Raw genomic sequence first — 16789 nt, 5'->3', positions numbered from 1 at the left:
TGGAGAAAATTATTTGTCATCCAATCTTTTACATTTTTAACACACTCTGTTAGCTTAGATAATTGAGAAGTTTCATCTGGTCTCGTTGAGATATATAGCTTTAATGTTTTTATTTCAGTGTTTGTGCAAACAAAAAAGTGCTTGCTACACTTGTTTCTGAGATACTTTTTAAACATTTCCAGCACATTTTAACATGTTTAACAGTTTGGATTGATAAATTGTATAAAAGATTTAAGTATTGTATAACATGGGTAGCTCTCAGCCACTTTCATTTATAAAAAGCTCTCGAATGAAAAAAACGTTGGAGACCTCTGTGCTAAATTATCCTGTGAATATAAAGACCCACAAGAGAACACACCAGTCTTTTATTTAGCAATAGGAAACGGCAGCAGAATAATAAAAAAAAGTATAAAATGTCTCAGAACTAAGTTCAGAAGCAGTAGTGCTCATGCGTTTTTTTATTTTTTTTATTTTAATCATTCTGTGGGATATGCAATAAAAAAAAAGTCTCCCTTTGAGCTTTCACACTCCTGGTTGTTAGTGCAAAATAATAATTGATTGTCAACATTCGTCCTTATATTCATATTCATTAAAATATTTCCTATATGTATTTCACTAATATGTCCGGTAGTCTTTTACATTCATCATTCCCCTCTAAAGGTTAAGCCATAAATACCACCGTCATTATGAAAGGCTATTCTGAGTTATATGTTTCTAAGGGAGCCATGATGACGCAGTAAGGTTAATTATATCAATTATGGCACTCGTTGCCTGTCCAGATTTTCTTTGAGAAAAAAGTAAATGCCAATTTGCCTGAAGGTGCAAATTGTTCATGTGTGGCGTGCCTCTTATGCTGTGTATAAAAGCAGGGGCAGAAAGCTTTTGGGAAACCGAGGCAACCCAACTGCAAACTGACCTGGCAATCACAGCCACTGCAAACATGTGAGTTCTTTGGCTCAGATGAAGATATTGTTGTGGTCTGAGGAAGACTCTGTGATGTCTCTGTGTTTGTGTTTGGCATCCAGGTTGACAGTATTGGCTCTGATGACACTGCTGATGGTCTCGGTTGAGTCGGACCTCTCAAATGAAGAGTGGAAGTCTTTGAGTAACCCACAGAGCAGGACCCTGGTGAGTCAGACAGCAATTGATCCTTAGTAAAAAAGAGATACATTTGATTTATAATAGTTTTTATTTATTTTTTTTATTTTTTTTTTTTTACCTCTTCTGGCTATTTTTGAGATTTTTGGCTATTTTTTTTTTTTTTACTTTATCTTAATGTGTTGTTTCAGACTTTTGGATAGAAAACATGCAGAATACTATTTCTTGATGTGTTGATTTTTGCATCTGTAGATCTCAATTAAAATATTTATTTTTAAGAGTTTTTTTTTTCCTCCTACACTGAGCCATTATCTAAAATTTGTATTTATGGACTAATGTGTATTATTTAGTCACACACTGTGTATTTGTAAGCTTCATTTATTATTTTGTTCTTACAATGCAAATATTTAAATAACACACTGCATTTTAAATTCACGTTGTCATTCATTCAGTTTTTCCGGATCCTGCAGTCCTATCTTGAAGGCAGAGAGAGCGAAGCTCGAGCGATGAACAGGAAAACGAATGTGAAGGAGAACAAAAACAGCAATGTAGAAAACACTGGTTATGACAAGTATGACCTCTTTCTCCACAATGACATTTATGATGTTTAGTTGAAGATCTCATTTTTAGTTTGACGATGTTTAACATTTAAATTGGGTGTTAGATCTAATAGGTTGAGAACTGTTCAAGGCATTGTAATGATGTGTAGTTTAGTACAATTGAAACACTCTATATATTTATCTTCTAATATGCTATATAATGTTTTACAAAGTTAAAAACTAGTTGATAAAAGCTTAACATGTCATAGATACTGTGTTTATACGTATGTAATAAGACATGTATTGTTATTTCAGAAGTATAATTCCTCTAGTTGAAATCCTTGTAGTTCTTTATTTGTTTACTAAATAAATAAGAATGGAAAATGAGATGAACAGTTGTTTATTTTATATCTTCGCAACCCAGAACAGTCTACGACCCTTGCTAAATTTATTGGAAACATTCGGTAAACTCTCAGGTTATTCAGTAAATTGCAGCGATTAACAATATTGACTCAAATTTTATGCTACTTTTAAAATAGGTTTGCCAAATTTTCAACACTATTATTGGGCTGCCAGTTGTAGAGCCTTAACTCTTTGGCAGGACCCATGCCCTCATAGTCTTTCAGCTGATGTCCCTTCATGGTTTATGATTGAGCGGAGTGCTTCAAACTCTCTCTCCTCTTTGCTATTTGCTGCTCCAGTCAGATCTCACTTTATGATCAATAACTCCCTCAGGATGTGGCGTCAGATCAGTAAGACATTCAAACTCCCCAGTTCCTCCTTGTTAGCTCCTGTCTGTAACCTTGGCTTTAAGCCCTCACTATTAGACCCAGTGTTCATAGATTGGGCAAGAAAAGGAATCCTCACCTTGAGAGATTTATACATACCTAGGCAACAATTTTGCTACATTTTCTCAACTAACTAAAAGAGAACTATGTCCTGGCTACTTTACACTTCTTTAGATACCTGCAAGTTAGAAATGATCGTTCCACTATCCCAAACTCTGAAACCCTTTCAGCTGATATTGAATTACATAAACTACTTACTTGCGTTCCCAAGCAAAGTTAGTCACAAAATGTGTCTATTTTTCCACTAGTCAGTTAGACATCTATACTAATAATCTGAAAAACGATTGGGAAAAGGAACTGGATATTCATGTCTCTATGGAAGACTGCAAAATGTCCAAAAAAATAAAAAAATAATATATATATATATATATATATATATATATATATATATATATACACCTGTTCTATTAATGCCATGCATCAATTTATTCTGTACAAGGTTTTGCATAGATTGCATTACTCAAGGGTTCAATTTAATGCTTTCTATCCTGCTATATCCTCTCTCTGCAATAAGTGTGAATCTGCAGCTACTCGTTAAATAAATAAAATCACATATATACATGAATGAATGAATGAATGAATGAACCTGTATCATGGGAGTGCGACAAAATGAAACTGCATGATAGTGACACTCTGCAGCACATCAAGTATCCAGAAGGTGGAGGCATGAGCTTTCATTTCATTTGAACTACACGCAAACCCCAGAAGAAGAGCAGCAGGAGCACCAGAAGAGTTTGATATGTGTGTCTGAGAGATATGAATTTGTTGTGAACGTGATTATGGATGAAGTGACTGGAGCTCAGCTGATCGCTGAGGCGCTCAAATCTCAGGTCTGTGTTGTGTTGTGTTGTGTTGTGTTGTGTTGTGAGACTATTGGTCTGACTTGCTTCTTTTGCTCGGTTCTCAAAGTTTCTCCTGCATATTTTGAAATAGTCGTGCAAAGGGAGTTTTTATCAAAAACACTTGTCCTTTAACAATTACCGTTAGCCAATTAGTCAAGAATAAACGCGTATATACAGTCTTATTATTGCATTCTTTGCAACATCGCCCGCTGTACTATTGAACTTGGACAATGTGTCAAAGGTGCTGCGCATGCGCACTAGAACGGACAAAAAAAACAAAAAAAAAACATGCAAACCATAAATTAATAATCATATAAATATGTGTGCAATTTTCCTTTTTTTCTGATGTGATTTATATATATATATATATAATCACTTTAGAACATTGTCATTGTTCATTTTATGTGAAAGATTGAAAAATTAATTAATACTGTGACGAATGAATATGTAAAGCATTATTTTAAAAATATTTATTTTCTTTTACATAATTACGTTTTTATTACTATATTATTGTACTGTTAGATGTGTTATTATTGAAATAAAACTTTATTTATGTTTAGTCAATTAAATTAAAGCGATATATATATATAAATAAATAAATATATATATATATATATATATATATATATATATATATATATATATATATATATATATATATAATCATCAAATCAACTTTTTCTTACATTTTATTTGTCTTTTTTCTGGGGGTTCTCAGACCCCAGTTTGAAAACCTCAGGCCTATGTATGTACTGCTTCTTTTTTCATAAACAGCTTTTAATAAATGAATATTCAAGATATTAGTATGTCTATTAGGTATGTCTTTACTTCTATTCAACTCCATGTGCAGAATGTGGAGTACATGTTTGGCATTGTTGGCGTGCCTATCATCGAAGTGGCCATGGCCGCCCAAGCAGCAGGCATCAAGTATGTCGGCATGCGCAATGAACAAGCAGTAAGACAGTCTCAACTTTCACTTTTATTTAAAATGTATTCCTGTTTCATTACACTGAAGACTGTCTGGGTGTGTTTTCTTTCTCCTAACAGGCCTGCTATGCTGCATCTGCTGTTGGGTATTTGACAGGATGGTATGAATTTGTCAATTTGTTTCTCAGTATTTCTTTTTTTGTGCTCTTTTTGTGATTAAGTTACATTTAATTTTCCAGGCCAGCTGTGTGCCTGGTTGTGTCTGGACCTGGGCTGATTCATGCTCTTGGAGGAATGGCCAACGCTAACATGAACTGCTGGTAGCTCTACACTGCTGAATTCACTTCAGATTAAAGCGAACTGATGGGCAGTTTTTGTACTTTTCTTCTCTTGTTTGAATTCATAGGCCTGTCATTGTTATTGGCGGCTCATCTGATAGGAACCAAGAAACCACAGGAGCGTTTCAGGAGTTTCCTCAGGTAGGGTTGATAGGAAATATTTGGCTTTGATATAAAAACAGTTTGTTATTGCAGTATTGATTTGAAATTGATCCCTTAAGAAACAAATAAAAAAATGTTCTGATTCAAAATACAGAGTCAAAATTTTATTTTCAGTAATTAAAGGAAAGGAAACACCAACATTAATCTGTATGTATTTCATCTTGTTCATCTTGTTCCTCACCAGGTTGAAGCTTGTCGTCTGTATAGCAAGTTTTCTGCTCGACCGAGCAGCCTTGAGATGATACCAGCTGTAGTCGAAAAAGTAAATATTTAATCAAAATTGAGGTTTTGTGGTTCATAGGCCATGTTTGCCAGTTGACAAAAAAAAGCCAAACTTTATTTACAATTTTTATTTTTAGCATTTTTAGAAATGTAAAATTAATTATTTTCTCTTACAGGAAGAAATATAGAGGATTGGTCTTGTTTAAAGAGATGTACAAATTTAGGCCATACTGTCAGGTTAAGGAAAGCCGAGCTCTGTGATATTTTAGTTATGTTCAAAGTCAAAATATTTTTTCTCACTTATGTTTTTGTTAACTGAAAAAATATATTCAGTATTGAAATAAAGCTGAAATAAAATAAAGTATAAATATTAAGTAAAATAAGTTAAGTAAAATATATAAGTATTAGATGAAAAGCTTAAATGAAAATAAAAAAAAGTAAAACATTAAAATAAAATAAATGAATTCTAAATAGAGATTTTATACATATAGTAATAAGATTAAATAGAAATGAATAAAAAATATTAAACTTGAACTATAATTTAAATTAAAACTGAAAATGTAAAAATAGAAACTAATTCAAAATATAATAATAATAATAATAATAATAAGGTAAATAAATAATACAGAAATAACACTGATTCGTTTTGATAAATCTTGTCTTATTTTTTTCAAATTTCTGTATCATTAAGATACTATTAAAGTTTTTGTTAATTCTTTAAATAAGATTTCCCCCCCTTATATTTTAGTTGGGATGTTTGTGTTTTTGTTAGGGTGTAAGGAGCAGCATTTATGGCCGTCCAGGAGCGACCTACATAGACATAGCTGGAGACATGGTGAACGCCAAAATAGACCGGGCCAATGTCAGGTGAGCTTTATGTTCAGTTAAACACTAATCACAGTAATGGAGAGCTTCCTAACCAATTTTTTAATGATGTGATCACTTACTGATCATTGTTTTCTTTTGCATACTGAAATGTGCAAAATGGCATTGCATGTGTCTTCATTGTCTTCTAGGTTTGTTTCCTGCTGTCCTGCTCCTCCCGTGAGTCAGGCTGACAGCAGGGAGATCACACAGGCTGTCAGGCTGCTCAGAGCGGCTCAGAGGCCTCTGATCATCATCGGCAAAGGTGAACAGAATAGAACTGAATGACTGAGAGCGAGTGAGCTGAAACTGATCAAAGCAATGTTGAACTGTGATCTGCTGCAGGTGCGGCGTATGCCAGAGCAGAGAAGGAGGTCAGGGAGCTGGTGGAGGGGACTGGGATACCTTTCCTTCCCACACCTATGGGGAAAGGAGTACTGTCAGATGACCACCCTAACTGTGTTGCTGCGGCCCGGTCCAGGTGTGCATATGTATCAAAACGATCTTTCCAAAACAATCTCCTTCTGATGGACTGGCGTGATGCCCATCTTTTTTTCTTTTCTAGAGCTTTATTGCAGGCTGATGTTATAGTGTTGCTGGGTGCCAGACTTAACTGGATCCTGCACTTTGGCTTTCCACCCAGGTTCAGTCCCCATGTGAAGATCATTCAGGTTAGTTACATCCTGGACACTCAGTATGTGTATCTTTGCTATAATACATGCCATAAATGAACTTCAGTTCATCCTCAATGTGGACTCTTGAATGAATTTGTTCAGGTGGATCTGTGTGCTGAAGAGTTGAGTAATAATGTGAGAGCCGCATCTGCTCTACTTGGAGACATAAGAGCTGTGGTCAGACAGGTAAACTACAGTATACCCTGAGTCGTCTTGCATAAAATGTAATGTTTTTAGTTTTATACTTTTTCTGCATCTGCATCATTACATTCTGTATGTTCTATGGGGTCTGTGAGAGACTCCTGATGTCCTATTGAAATCCAGTATGTTTTGTAGCATTTATTCCCTTACCTTTAAGTCTTTTCTATGTTAGTGACTTGTTTTGTTTGGCTAACTTCTTTACCTCTGACCATATTAGAGAATACTGAATCTGGGTGTTAATCGGTATAACTGTTCGGTCGTATGTTAAAGGGGTAGTTCACCCAAAAATGAAAATTCTGTCATCATTTACTCGCACTCCGATTGTTCTAAACCTGCATGAATTTCTTTCTTCTTCTGAATACAAACAAAGATATTTTGGTAACTGGACACTTGATGTTATTCTTTGACCTTCATAGTATTTTTTTTTATACTATGTATGGAATAGGAATGTAACAATTCATTCAACTCACCATGCGATATGATTCATGATACTGATTTCACAATACATTATTTGTGCAATGTTTTTTTTTTTTGTTTTTGTTTTACAAAATGAAATCCACTCTCTGACAGCATGGGGGGGGGGGGGGGGGGGCTTATGGAAGAGCAGCAATAGAACGTTTCCTTTGGTTGCTGCTGTAAACAAAGCAGAGCTGCACTTATGAACACTATTTTATTTTTCTGCATTATACGGAGGCGAGATGAAAATAAAATACCATCTTAAAGGGGTACTTCACCCCAAAATGAAAATTTTGTAATTAATCCCCATGTAGTTCCAAACCCATAAAAGCTTTGTTCAACTTCGGAACACAATTTAAGATATTTTGGATGAAAACCAGGAGGCTTGTGACTGTCCCATTGACTGCCATGTAAATTACAATGTTACGGGCCAGAAAAGTATGAAAAGCATCGTCAAAATAGTCCATCTGCCATCAGTGATTCAACCGTTACATTATGAAGCGACGAGAATACTATTTTATGCTAATAAAACTAAAATAACAATTTTAATCAAGAACATGTCTCCTCTGTGTCTCTCCACATCAGTGTAGTGCTATTTTGGAGAATATGAGCTGAACGCAGGCAACTTATGCTCTTCTGTGTCAGCCGTGCCACAAGGATACGTTTTCTACATGTATTTACACTTTGATTTAAAAGAAAAGAGCGCATCCTTGTGGCGCGGCTGACACAGAAGAGTGTAAGCTGCATGCGTTCAGCTCATAGTTACATCCCTACTACAGAAATCAATGGCTACCGTCAACTGCATTCTTCAAAATATCTTCATTTGTGTTCAACAACTAAAAAGAGTATAATAAAGTTTTGAAACAAAGTAGGGGTGATAGAATTTTCATCCTTGAGTTAACTATCCCTTTAATGTGCTGATTTCTACAGTTTAATATCAATAAATAGTGTAAAAGTTATGGAAAATCGTGTTTTACGTTAAATGACCCCTTATATCTCTTTTTCTACACTGTTTGAAGCTGTTGGAAACTGTAAGATCCTGGAGATTTCCTTCTGATTCACAATGGTGGTTGACACTGAAAGAGAAAATGACTTCCAATGCTCAGATATCAAAGGTGAGCTTGAGTGTCGTTAGCAAGTAATGAACTACTTGATGTAATTGAACTTGATGTAATGAAATAGCATTGGTTGTCTTCATGTTAACATGTTAACTGTGTGTTTAACTTTTATGGTATAAAGTGAACCATTAATATTGTTTCCTAGAGTCTTGCTCTCCAGTCCACTCTGCCCATGAACTACTACACTGCTTTCCACCACATTTCTGAGCTCCTGCCCAAAGACTGCATCATAGTTAGCGAGGGAGCGAATACTATGGACATCGGCCGCACCATGCTGCTCAATTACCTCCCACGACACAGGTGAGAGATATTTTCCTCCCCCACTTTTCACAGCTGGACGAGAGATGAAGCTCTCTGTATTTGAACGACTACAGTTTTTATCTCTATAATCAAAGAATTAGTTCCAAAAGAAACATTAATAAAGAAAAATAAACAGACAACATAAAGAAAAATGATGTTTGCTGATTGATATGACAATGGCAAAAAAATGAAGGCCACTCTGATATGGTATTTCAAATACGGAAATTATGGCTTATGAGTGAAATGAAGAGCGACAGTTTTTTTGCTGAGAGTAAGTTATGAGAAAGAGAAAACGTCTCAGGTTACGAATGTAACCATGGTTCCCTGAGAGGGAACGAGACACTGCGTCCTCTGAAGGGACACTATGGGGAACACCTCGTCGTGACCCGTGTCTGAAGCATACTTTGAAAAACGCCAATGTGTTGGCCGGCGACAGCCTCTGACGTCGCTACCAGCGTGACTATAAATACGCGCCCGTAGGACCCGTCACTTATCTTCTTCGTGAAGCTTGCGTCCGAAGCATGGCAGGGAGCTAGAGGACGCAGTGTCTCGTTCCCTCTCAGGGAACCATGGTTACATTCGTAACCTGAGACGTTCCCTGTCAAGGGAACTTCGAACTGCGTCCTCTGAAGGGACACTATGGGGAACAGTATACCCACGCCGCCATGCTGAGGGGAGTGCAGGCCAGAATCATGGCAAACACTAAGTACCAACTCTACCATTTCACCGGGAGTCGCCCCTGCGACGGTTCGACGGCTGTCCATGACATTATCCCTTATGGCCAAAGGCCTAAGCTACATACCCAACTTACCTGAAGGGCCTCGGCCCGGGGTAGAGCTGAAGGCTTGGAATCACAAAAGATTCCTTTAAAGGGATACGGCTAAGAACTTAGCACTGTTTATTACCAAGTCTTGCCTGTCACAAAGGAGGGGCTCTCGTGGCACTCTGATAGAGCAGCTCGTAGATGGAATGGCCCGGGAGCAGAGCAATTGGAGGACGGAACATACAGATGAAGCCTCGGCCACGCCTGTACCATGGCGTCCAGCCCCAATGGAGCTGGATGAGTCAGAGGAAGCCAGAGGGGATAGTGCGACGCTCTCTTGAGCCGCAAAACCGATCCACCCAGGACTGGCCAACCTCTCTAACTCTACTTCAACACCTTGGTGCGAAGGCGCCATTCCCCGAGCCTCAGCCCCTGCCTCAGCAGGATGTCTGCTCTCACAGTGCGTCTCAAAACAGTATGTAGTACTGGAGCGCTCTGATGAAAAAACCGGGAATTCAGTCTCCCATGAGAGGAGGACTTCGAGCTCTGAGCAGCATGCTCATAGGCGACCCTTTTAGAAAAGGGGAGCGCTGCTAAACTACCGTGAGAATTGCCCACACAGCCCCCCATGTTGAGGAGCGGTGCTTGAGGTGCATAACAAATACACACTGGTTGGATGAAGCCCAAGGAACCCCGGGGCTAATCATCTTAAGAAAGGGAACGAAGCGGAGCGCGTAACCCTTACCGTACAGGATTTTAGAAAGTGCGCAGAGCCTTGCGTGCACACTTACCACTTACGTGGATTTGAGACAGTGCGCAAAGTGTTCACGTGCACACTGACCACCATGTGGTTTTGAGAAAGTACACAGGCTTAGCGTGTGTACAGAAAAGTACCTGACAACCACTGTATGTGGGAGCTCACCTTCAGAGAGACCTGTGAAGCCTACTATCTGATAACCACAATATGTGGGAGTTCACCTACAGAGAGGCCTAGAGAGGCCTACTACCTGTTACCAGATAACCACCTCAGTGGAAGGTAATATGGAACTCGACTCCAGGGAGGCCTGGTGAGGCCTACTACCTGACAACCACAAACCATGGGAGCTTGTTTTTTAGTGGGAACGCACAGCATGTGGGAGCTAAATCTCCAGGGAGGCCTGGTGAGGCCTACTACCTGACAACCACAGTATGTGGGAGCTCGCTTTCAGAGAGACCTGGTGAAGCCTACTATCTGAAAAAACCACAAAATGCGGGAGTCCACACAGCCCCTCATGTTGAGGGAAGCGATGCTTGGGTGTATAACAAATACACACTGGTTGAATGAAGCCCAAGAAACCTCGGGGCTAATCATCTTAAGAAAGGGAACGAAGCGGAGCGCGTAACCCTTACCGTACAGGATTTTAGAAAGTGCGCAGAGCCTTGCGTGCACACTTACCACTTACGTGGAATTGAGACAGTGCGCAAAGTGTTCACGTGCACACTGACCACCATGTGGTTTTGAGACAGTACACAGGCTTAGCGTGTGTACAGAAAGGCTCCTAAGCGTCGCAGAGGCGCTGGATCGCACGGGAGAGGCGAGCTCCAACCCTCAAGCGAGGGGAGCATCACCTGAGGCAGTACATACAGAAGGACTCCGTAACTACCACCTCCCCGGATGCGCCAAGCGGCCAGGCGGCCCCTCAGGGTGACCTGGCCGGATATCCATGAAACTCCCTGCAGTGCTGTGCCAGTTCTGACGATCAGCCAGGCTCCTCGGGAGGGGTGTGGGACGAGCAACGGGCAGAGCGCTTGCTTCCCGCACGTGGAACTCGCTCCGCGGTGGGTGTCGCACCCTGGGGGGGCGAACCCACGCGGTACGGCCGCCTGCCGAAAGCCTGTGATCGTGGCCAGAGCACAAGGCTGGAACTGAGCACTGTAAAGGAAACTCACAGAGTCTGTTAGTAGACATAACCACCAGCAACATAACACCCATAAGCAGAAAGGGTTACATACTCACCCACCCTCCTGTACTGGAGTCCCGCTGTACGGGGCGCCCCCTTTTGGTCCGGACCGTCAGTAAGGTGGGCACTATGAAAAAAGGACCAACCAAAAACATAACAGGTCCAGGATAGATCAGGTGGAGCGCTGGTGGCTACAGGGGAATTAGGCAGGGGAGAAATTAAACAGAATTTAAAAACATCCAAAATGTTCCCCCAGTGAGAGATAGCAAGCCAGCATCTCTTCTACAGGGGGCATCCTCTCATAGCCGTTCTCGTGCATGCCATCGATATCAGCATAACTCGTATGCTGAAACCGATGGATGCGAGAGAAAAACGGCCTCTTCCATTCCTTTTCGACTTCTGCATGTAAGTCAGGCAAGAATGGGAGGCTCACCTGGGCTGGCGGGCTATGGTCAGAAAAATAACACTCATCGAGGCTACCTCGCGACGTTACCTTTCTGGCACGCTTCCATGGCAAGTTTATTTATTTTCATTTTTATTTTATTTAAATGTTTATTTATTTATTTATTTATTTATTTTTATTTTGCCGCGGCGCGATCCATAACCTCTAACAGCTCCCCATACGCAGAGCAGGAGAAATGAGTGGCTCAGCCTCAGCTTCTTCGCCACTCTCAAATATCTCCTGCTCTTTCTGGGTAGAACCCAGCAGAGCAATAACTTCAGTGTCAGAAAGGGTTAATGACAACGCATCTTCCTCTCGAAGTTCACTCTCGTTTGCCGCCGGAGAGTGTGAGAGGAAAAGTCCCTCTCTAAACTCCTCAGCGAGATCCACCTGTGATCCCCACGAGCTCATTCTCCTCCGTGCCTCGGCAACGGCGGGTCCTGAGCTGCGAGATCCAGATGACAAACGAGAGCGGAGCTTTTCCGCAGAAAAACGCTCGCAGTGCGCGCAGATTGCCCCCTCAAGGACATCGCGCGCGTGCTCTTCGCCCAAGCAAGAGACGCAAACACTGTGTGTGTCATCAGGTGTCAAATAACGCTGACATGGATGCACACACTGTTTAAACGCCTTGCTAGTGGATGCCATGATTACGATAATAGATCGCTCTTACCATTCTGGTCGTTTCTCAGATGCACGCTTCAAACAAAACAGTCAATGAAGACGAAGAAGATAAGTGACGGGTCCTACGGGTGCGTATTTATAGTCACGCCGGTAGCGACGTCAGAGGCTGTCGCCGGCCAACACATTGGCGTTTTTCAAAGTATGCTTCAGACACGGGTCACGACGAGGTGTTCCCCATAGTGTCCCTTCAGAGGACGCAGTTCGAAGTTCCCTTGACAGGGAACTATTATTTATGTTGTGGTTAATAGGAAATATTATGTTTATAGTAAGAGAAAACAGCTTTTGTTGTATGTACTACACAAGAAAGCTACTTTCATTGTGCAGATCATGAGAAAACAACTTTAGGTTTAAAAAATGTTAGGTTTAGAACCCAAGAAAAACACTGCTATGTTTTGATCCCCCCCCCCCCCCCCAAAAAAAACAACAACAACTTTTATTATGTCTAGACAAAAAATGTTAGGTTTAGAACCCAATGTTATGTTTTGATCACAAAAAAAACTACTTTTGTTATGTCTAGATTGCGTGCTTAGATCATGAGAAAACTAATTTTATGTTTTGATCCAAAAAAAACAACAACATCTTTTGCTCTTTAGATCACAAACATCTGTTTAGATAATGAGCAATCAATGTTTATGATTGGATCACAGGAAAAGCAAAAGAGAACTAACATTTCATTTTAGCCATAAAACATATTGTTTTCTCTAAGACTCTTTTTCTGGTAAGTATATTTACCATAGTTCAGATAATAAAAATAGAAAAATCTGTTAAAGTGGAGTTCTAACTTTGTGATATCCAGAGCAGTAACCTGAATGTCCTATACAGGTTAGATGCTGGTACTTTTGGCACTATGGGAGTGGGTCCAGGATTTGCCATTGCAGCAGCAGTTTTGGAGCAGACGCAGAAGAGCGCTCAGAGAGTGGTGTGTGTAGAGGGAGACAGTGCCTTCGGTTTCTCTGGAATGGAGGTGGAGACCATGTGCAGGTGAATGAAACATCCACCTACAGCTACAACTATAGGGCATTTATACAGTGTGCAGCATAATAAAATGGTTCTGATTACTCTAAACACTCTGCACTTATTGTTTTTCCTAATTCTGAATAGGTATAAACTGCCAATCATCATCATAGTAATCAACAACAATGGCATCTACAGTGGAGTGGATCTAAATACATGGAAAGAGATGGAAAAGATGGGAGACATGACCACCATGTGAGTCTAGAGCATTGAAGGAAAGGTCTGGGTGTCCAAACATTTTAATGCTAGGGCCAAAAATACTTAAATGAGGGTCTATGTGAACTTACAGTGCACCTACCTAAGGAAGTTCTGGTAATATAAAGTAACTTCATAGGGTAGGGTTAGGGGTAGGTTCAAGGTTATTACCTAGTTATTGTTACATACTATGTACATGTGTAACTGGACTGTAAAATAAAGTGCTACTGGAATTTCCCTTCTTCTGCTTTTAATCTCTCTTCTAGTTAATTTTTCATTTCCGAGATGTTTTATTTACGCTTCTGGTCAGACGTGATGTACTTCTCCTTTTTGACAGTAGATGGTATTGTTCGTTATCTACCAGCATGTTGAAACATGCTATACAGATTCATCCAAGTTTAGCACTTAATACTTGGATTAATATTATTTTATAATTTTAGATTTTATTTTATAATTGTGTGTGTGTGACGCTACGTATCTACGATTGATCTTGGACTAAGATGGAATGAAGATAATACAACAAATTGCTCCATGTTGAAAGATTGGGTTTAACTGCAAATGCAATGAGACTTAAGTGCTGTCAGTAAAGTTAATATCTATTAAACCCAATAAGTATCAAATCTTACATAAGACTTGCCTTTGTGTGTGTCTTAGTGCTCCTCCGGTTACGCTGCTACCAGAGGCACGGTACGAGCAGGTGATGAGTGCGTTTGGGGGACGTGGGTATCTGGTCCGAACAGTGGAGGAACTCCGCAGTGCACTACAGGAGAGTCTGAACAACACACAAATGCCCAGCCTCCTCAACGTACTTATAGACCCAGCCTCAGACCGCAAACAACAGGTATTTCACACACACACACACACACACACACACACACTTTTGTTTTTGTGAAAAGTGTGGACATCCCATAGGCGTAATCGTTTTTGTACAAACTGTATATTCTATCGCCTTACACCAACCCTACCCCTAACCCTCACAGGAAACTTTGTGCATTTTTACTTTCTCAAAAAAACTCATTCTGTATGATTTATAAGCGTTTTGAAAAATGGGGACATGGGTTATGTCCTCATAAGTCACCCTCTCCTTGTAATACCTGTGTCATACCCATGTCATTATACAGACTTGTGTCCTGATATGTCACAAAAACAAGAGCACACACACACACACACACACAGGTTTGTTTTTGTGAAAAGTGGGAACATTCCATTCCAAAGTGGAGACATGTGGTAATGTCCTGAAAAGTCACCTTCTCTTTGTAATACCTATGTTATACCCTTGTCATTATACAAATCTGTGTCCTAATGTCACAAAAACGCATACACACACACACACACACACACATGCACACAGCCTTACATTATAGTTCAATCAGGTGGAATATCATTAACAATTTAGATAAAAAAAAAAAAACACTGCTTAATCGTATATTCTCTTTTCTCACTTTTATAGTTTATTGTGATAATATTTAAAGATGAAAACTTAACACTTGCTTGGCTGAATCAAGGAACTTGAGGCTTTTAAACATCAGGCTTTTAAAGGGATAGTCGAAGAAGAATGAAGGTCTTATGTTTATTTGTACATCTCTTTGTCATCATTATATGTTTTACCAGTCAAACTTTATTTTAAGGTCCAGTTCTTGCTATTAACAAATATACTATACTTAGGTGTTATCATTTTGCCCCCACAATTAAAACCACAGACCTTTAATCATAAAACTAAGCATTTAAATATCTTCTCACTACAACAAATTATTGGGAAATATAAAGTGAAAAGTAAACTTATATTAGAACTATTTTATATAAGTAGTCAGTTGTACTTTTATAATGATCCCAATGTTTTACAAGCTATCAGAATTTCAACTTATTTTTGGGCAATTTCATTAGCAGCAACTGCTCCAAAATGTATATTTTTGTTCCGTTTGGGCCACTGAATATACCCTGTTATAAAGCCTGTCATACACAATAATAGATACATTTTATATTTGTTTATTAAACCTAAACAAAATATTTAAAAAAAACTATCTAAAGAAAAGAAGTTTCCATGTGTTTCTTGTTCAGTATCATATTTGATAAATCATGTGTTTATGGATCATATAGTATTACGCATATAGGAGAATATGGGGCTCAGAGTGGAAACAAAACACCTACATTTTAAGTTATTGGAAAAAGCGCGGTGTGGTGTTGAACCTCTGACATGTTTGACTGTTTAGAGTTCAGAACATCACAAGGCCTGTGTAACCGTTCATTTCAACACTCAAACCTTTTTTATATCCCTCTCCCCCCTCACATACACACACATTAAAAATAACTGACCTTTCTATTCTTGAAAGCCATGAGACCCCCATTATTGAAAGTTGTGACCCTCTTTGTTGTGCTGGGTGTATCCTGGCAACCGCATGCAGACATATTGAAGGATTGAGTGTCATAGCGGCCTGGGACACTGAAACTCTCCGAGCATGTCACACTGACACTCAAAGGGCTTCCCCAACGATGAATGGAAACTTTCTAGTGTTACAAAAGCATTTCGAGATAAACAGGATTCGACTTCAATGGAGGTTATTCATGTGTAAACAGAACTTTTGTTGTCTTTAACGTTCATATCATAATGTGAGACTTTGTGTTTATCTCCTAGGAGTTTCCCTGGCTGACACGTTCCAATCTGTAGAGCTGAGAGAGATATCGAATGAGATCGGATCATGTCTGCATCTTCTTTCACTGCATTTGGTTAATTTAACTGCAGGTGACACCATTTCCTAAGAAAAGAAAAGCTGTATCATTTAACATGATCTCAATCACTACTGATTGAAATTAATTTCTATAGATTCCCGTTCTTTCCCTAAGTACCTAAAGGGAAGCTTCACTTAAAAATAAAAGATCTGGGATCATTTACCTCGTCATTTCAAACCATTATGACTTCACTTTTTCTGTGGAACACTAAAGTAAAATGTTTAGAATTTTCACACCCATCTTTACAGACAACAACAGTTCACAAGGTCCCCAGGAATACTTGGGAACACGTTTTTTACATTTTCTTTTATTTCTTTTTTTTCCTCTAAAGTCATACAGGTTTGGAACAACATGAGGATTTTTAGGCAACACTATTCCTTTTATAGAGAAAATGCCTAACAATGTCTAATAACAAATTCCAAGACATTTGACACTGAC

At 39.2% G+C, this 16789-nt stretch overlaps 2 protein-coding genes across 2 annotated transcripts; both read left to right on the top strand.

The window, feature by feature from the left end:
• Positions 1-630: 630 nt before the first annotated feature.
• Positions 631-1756, top strand: c16h2orf66 (chromosome 16 C2orf66 homolog). Its single transcript, XM_026285155.1, has 3 exons — positions 631-942; positions 1026-1128; positions 1551-1756. The coding sequence occupies exons 1-3, from the start codon at positions 833-835 to the stop codon at positions 1707-1709; spliced, it is 372 nt and encodes a 123-aa protein (XP_026140940.1). The 5' UTR covers positions 631-832; the 3' UTR covers positions 1710-1756.
• Positions 1757-3184: 1428 nt separating this feature from the next.
• On the top strand, positions 3185-16380 carry hacl1 (2-hydroxyacyl-CoA lyase 1). Its single transcript, XM_026284340.1, has 17 exons — positions 3185-3315; positions 4178-4282; positions 4375-4415; positions 4494-4574; positions 4661-4733; positions 4939-5016; positions 5749-5843; positions 5993-6105; positions 6186-6321; positions 6406-6511; positions 6617-6700; positions 8191-8286; positions 8435-8589; positions 13238-13396; positions 13517-13624; positions 14279-14465; positions 16257-16380. Exons 1-17 carry the CDS (start codon positions 3265-3267, stop codon positions 16287-16289), a joined length of 1701 nt encoding a protein of 566 aa, XP_026140125.1. The 5' UTR covers positions 3185-3264; the 3' UTR covers positions 16290-16380.
• Positions 16381-16789: the final 409 nt, after the last annotated feature.

The sequence above is a fragment of the Carassius auratus genome, chromosome 16 (assembly GCF_003368295.1).
Source record: "Carassius auratus strain Wakin chromosome 16, ASM336829v1, whole genome shotgun sequence".
NCBI classification, from domain to species: domain Eukaryota; kingdom Metazoa; phylum Chordata; class Actinopteri; order Cypriniformes; family Cyprinidae; genus Carassius; species Carassius auratus.
This window is presented reverse-complemented; position numbering and strand designations above follow the sequence as displayed.

Bases quoted from the DNA above. Each gene is read 5' to 3' on its own strand.
- c16h2orf66 (XM_026285155.1), top strand. From the start codon at position 833: ATGTGTGGCGTGCCTCTTATGCTGTGTATAAAAGCAGGGGCAGAAAGC. The intron at 943-1,025 runs GTGAGTTCTTTG...TTTGGCATCCAG, and splicing joins ATCACAGCCACTGCAAACAT to GTTGACAGTATTGGCTCTGA. The intron at 1,129-1,550 runs GTGAGTCAGACA...TCATTCATTCAG, and splicing joins ACCCACAGAGCAGGACCCTG to TTTTTCCGGATCCTGCAGTC.
- hacl1 (XM_026284340.1), top strand. From the start codon at position 3,265: ATGGATGAAGTGACTGGAGCTCAGCTGATCGCTGAGGCGCTCAAATCT. The intron at 3,316-4,177 runs GTCTGTGTTGTG...CTCCATGTGCAG, and splicing joins CTGAGGCGCTCAAATCTCAG to AATGTGGAGTACATGTTTGG. The intron at 6,322-6,405 runs GTGTGCATATGT...TTTCTTTTCTAG, and splicing joins GTTGCTGCGGCCCGGTCCAG to AGCTTTATTGCAGGCTGATG.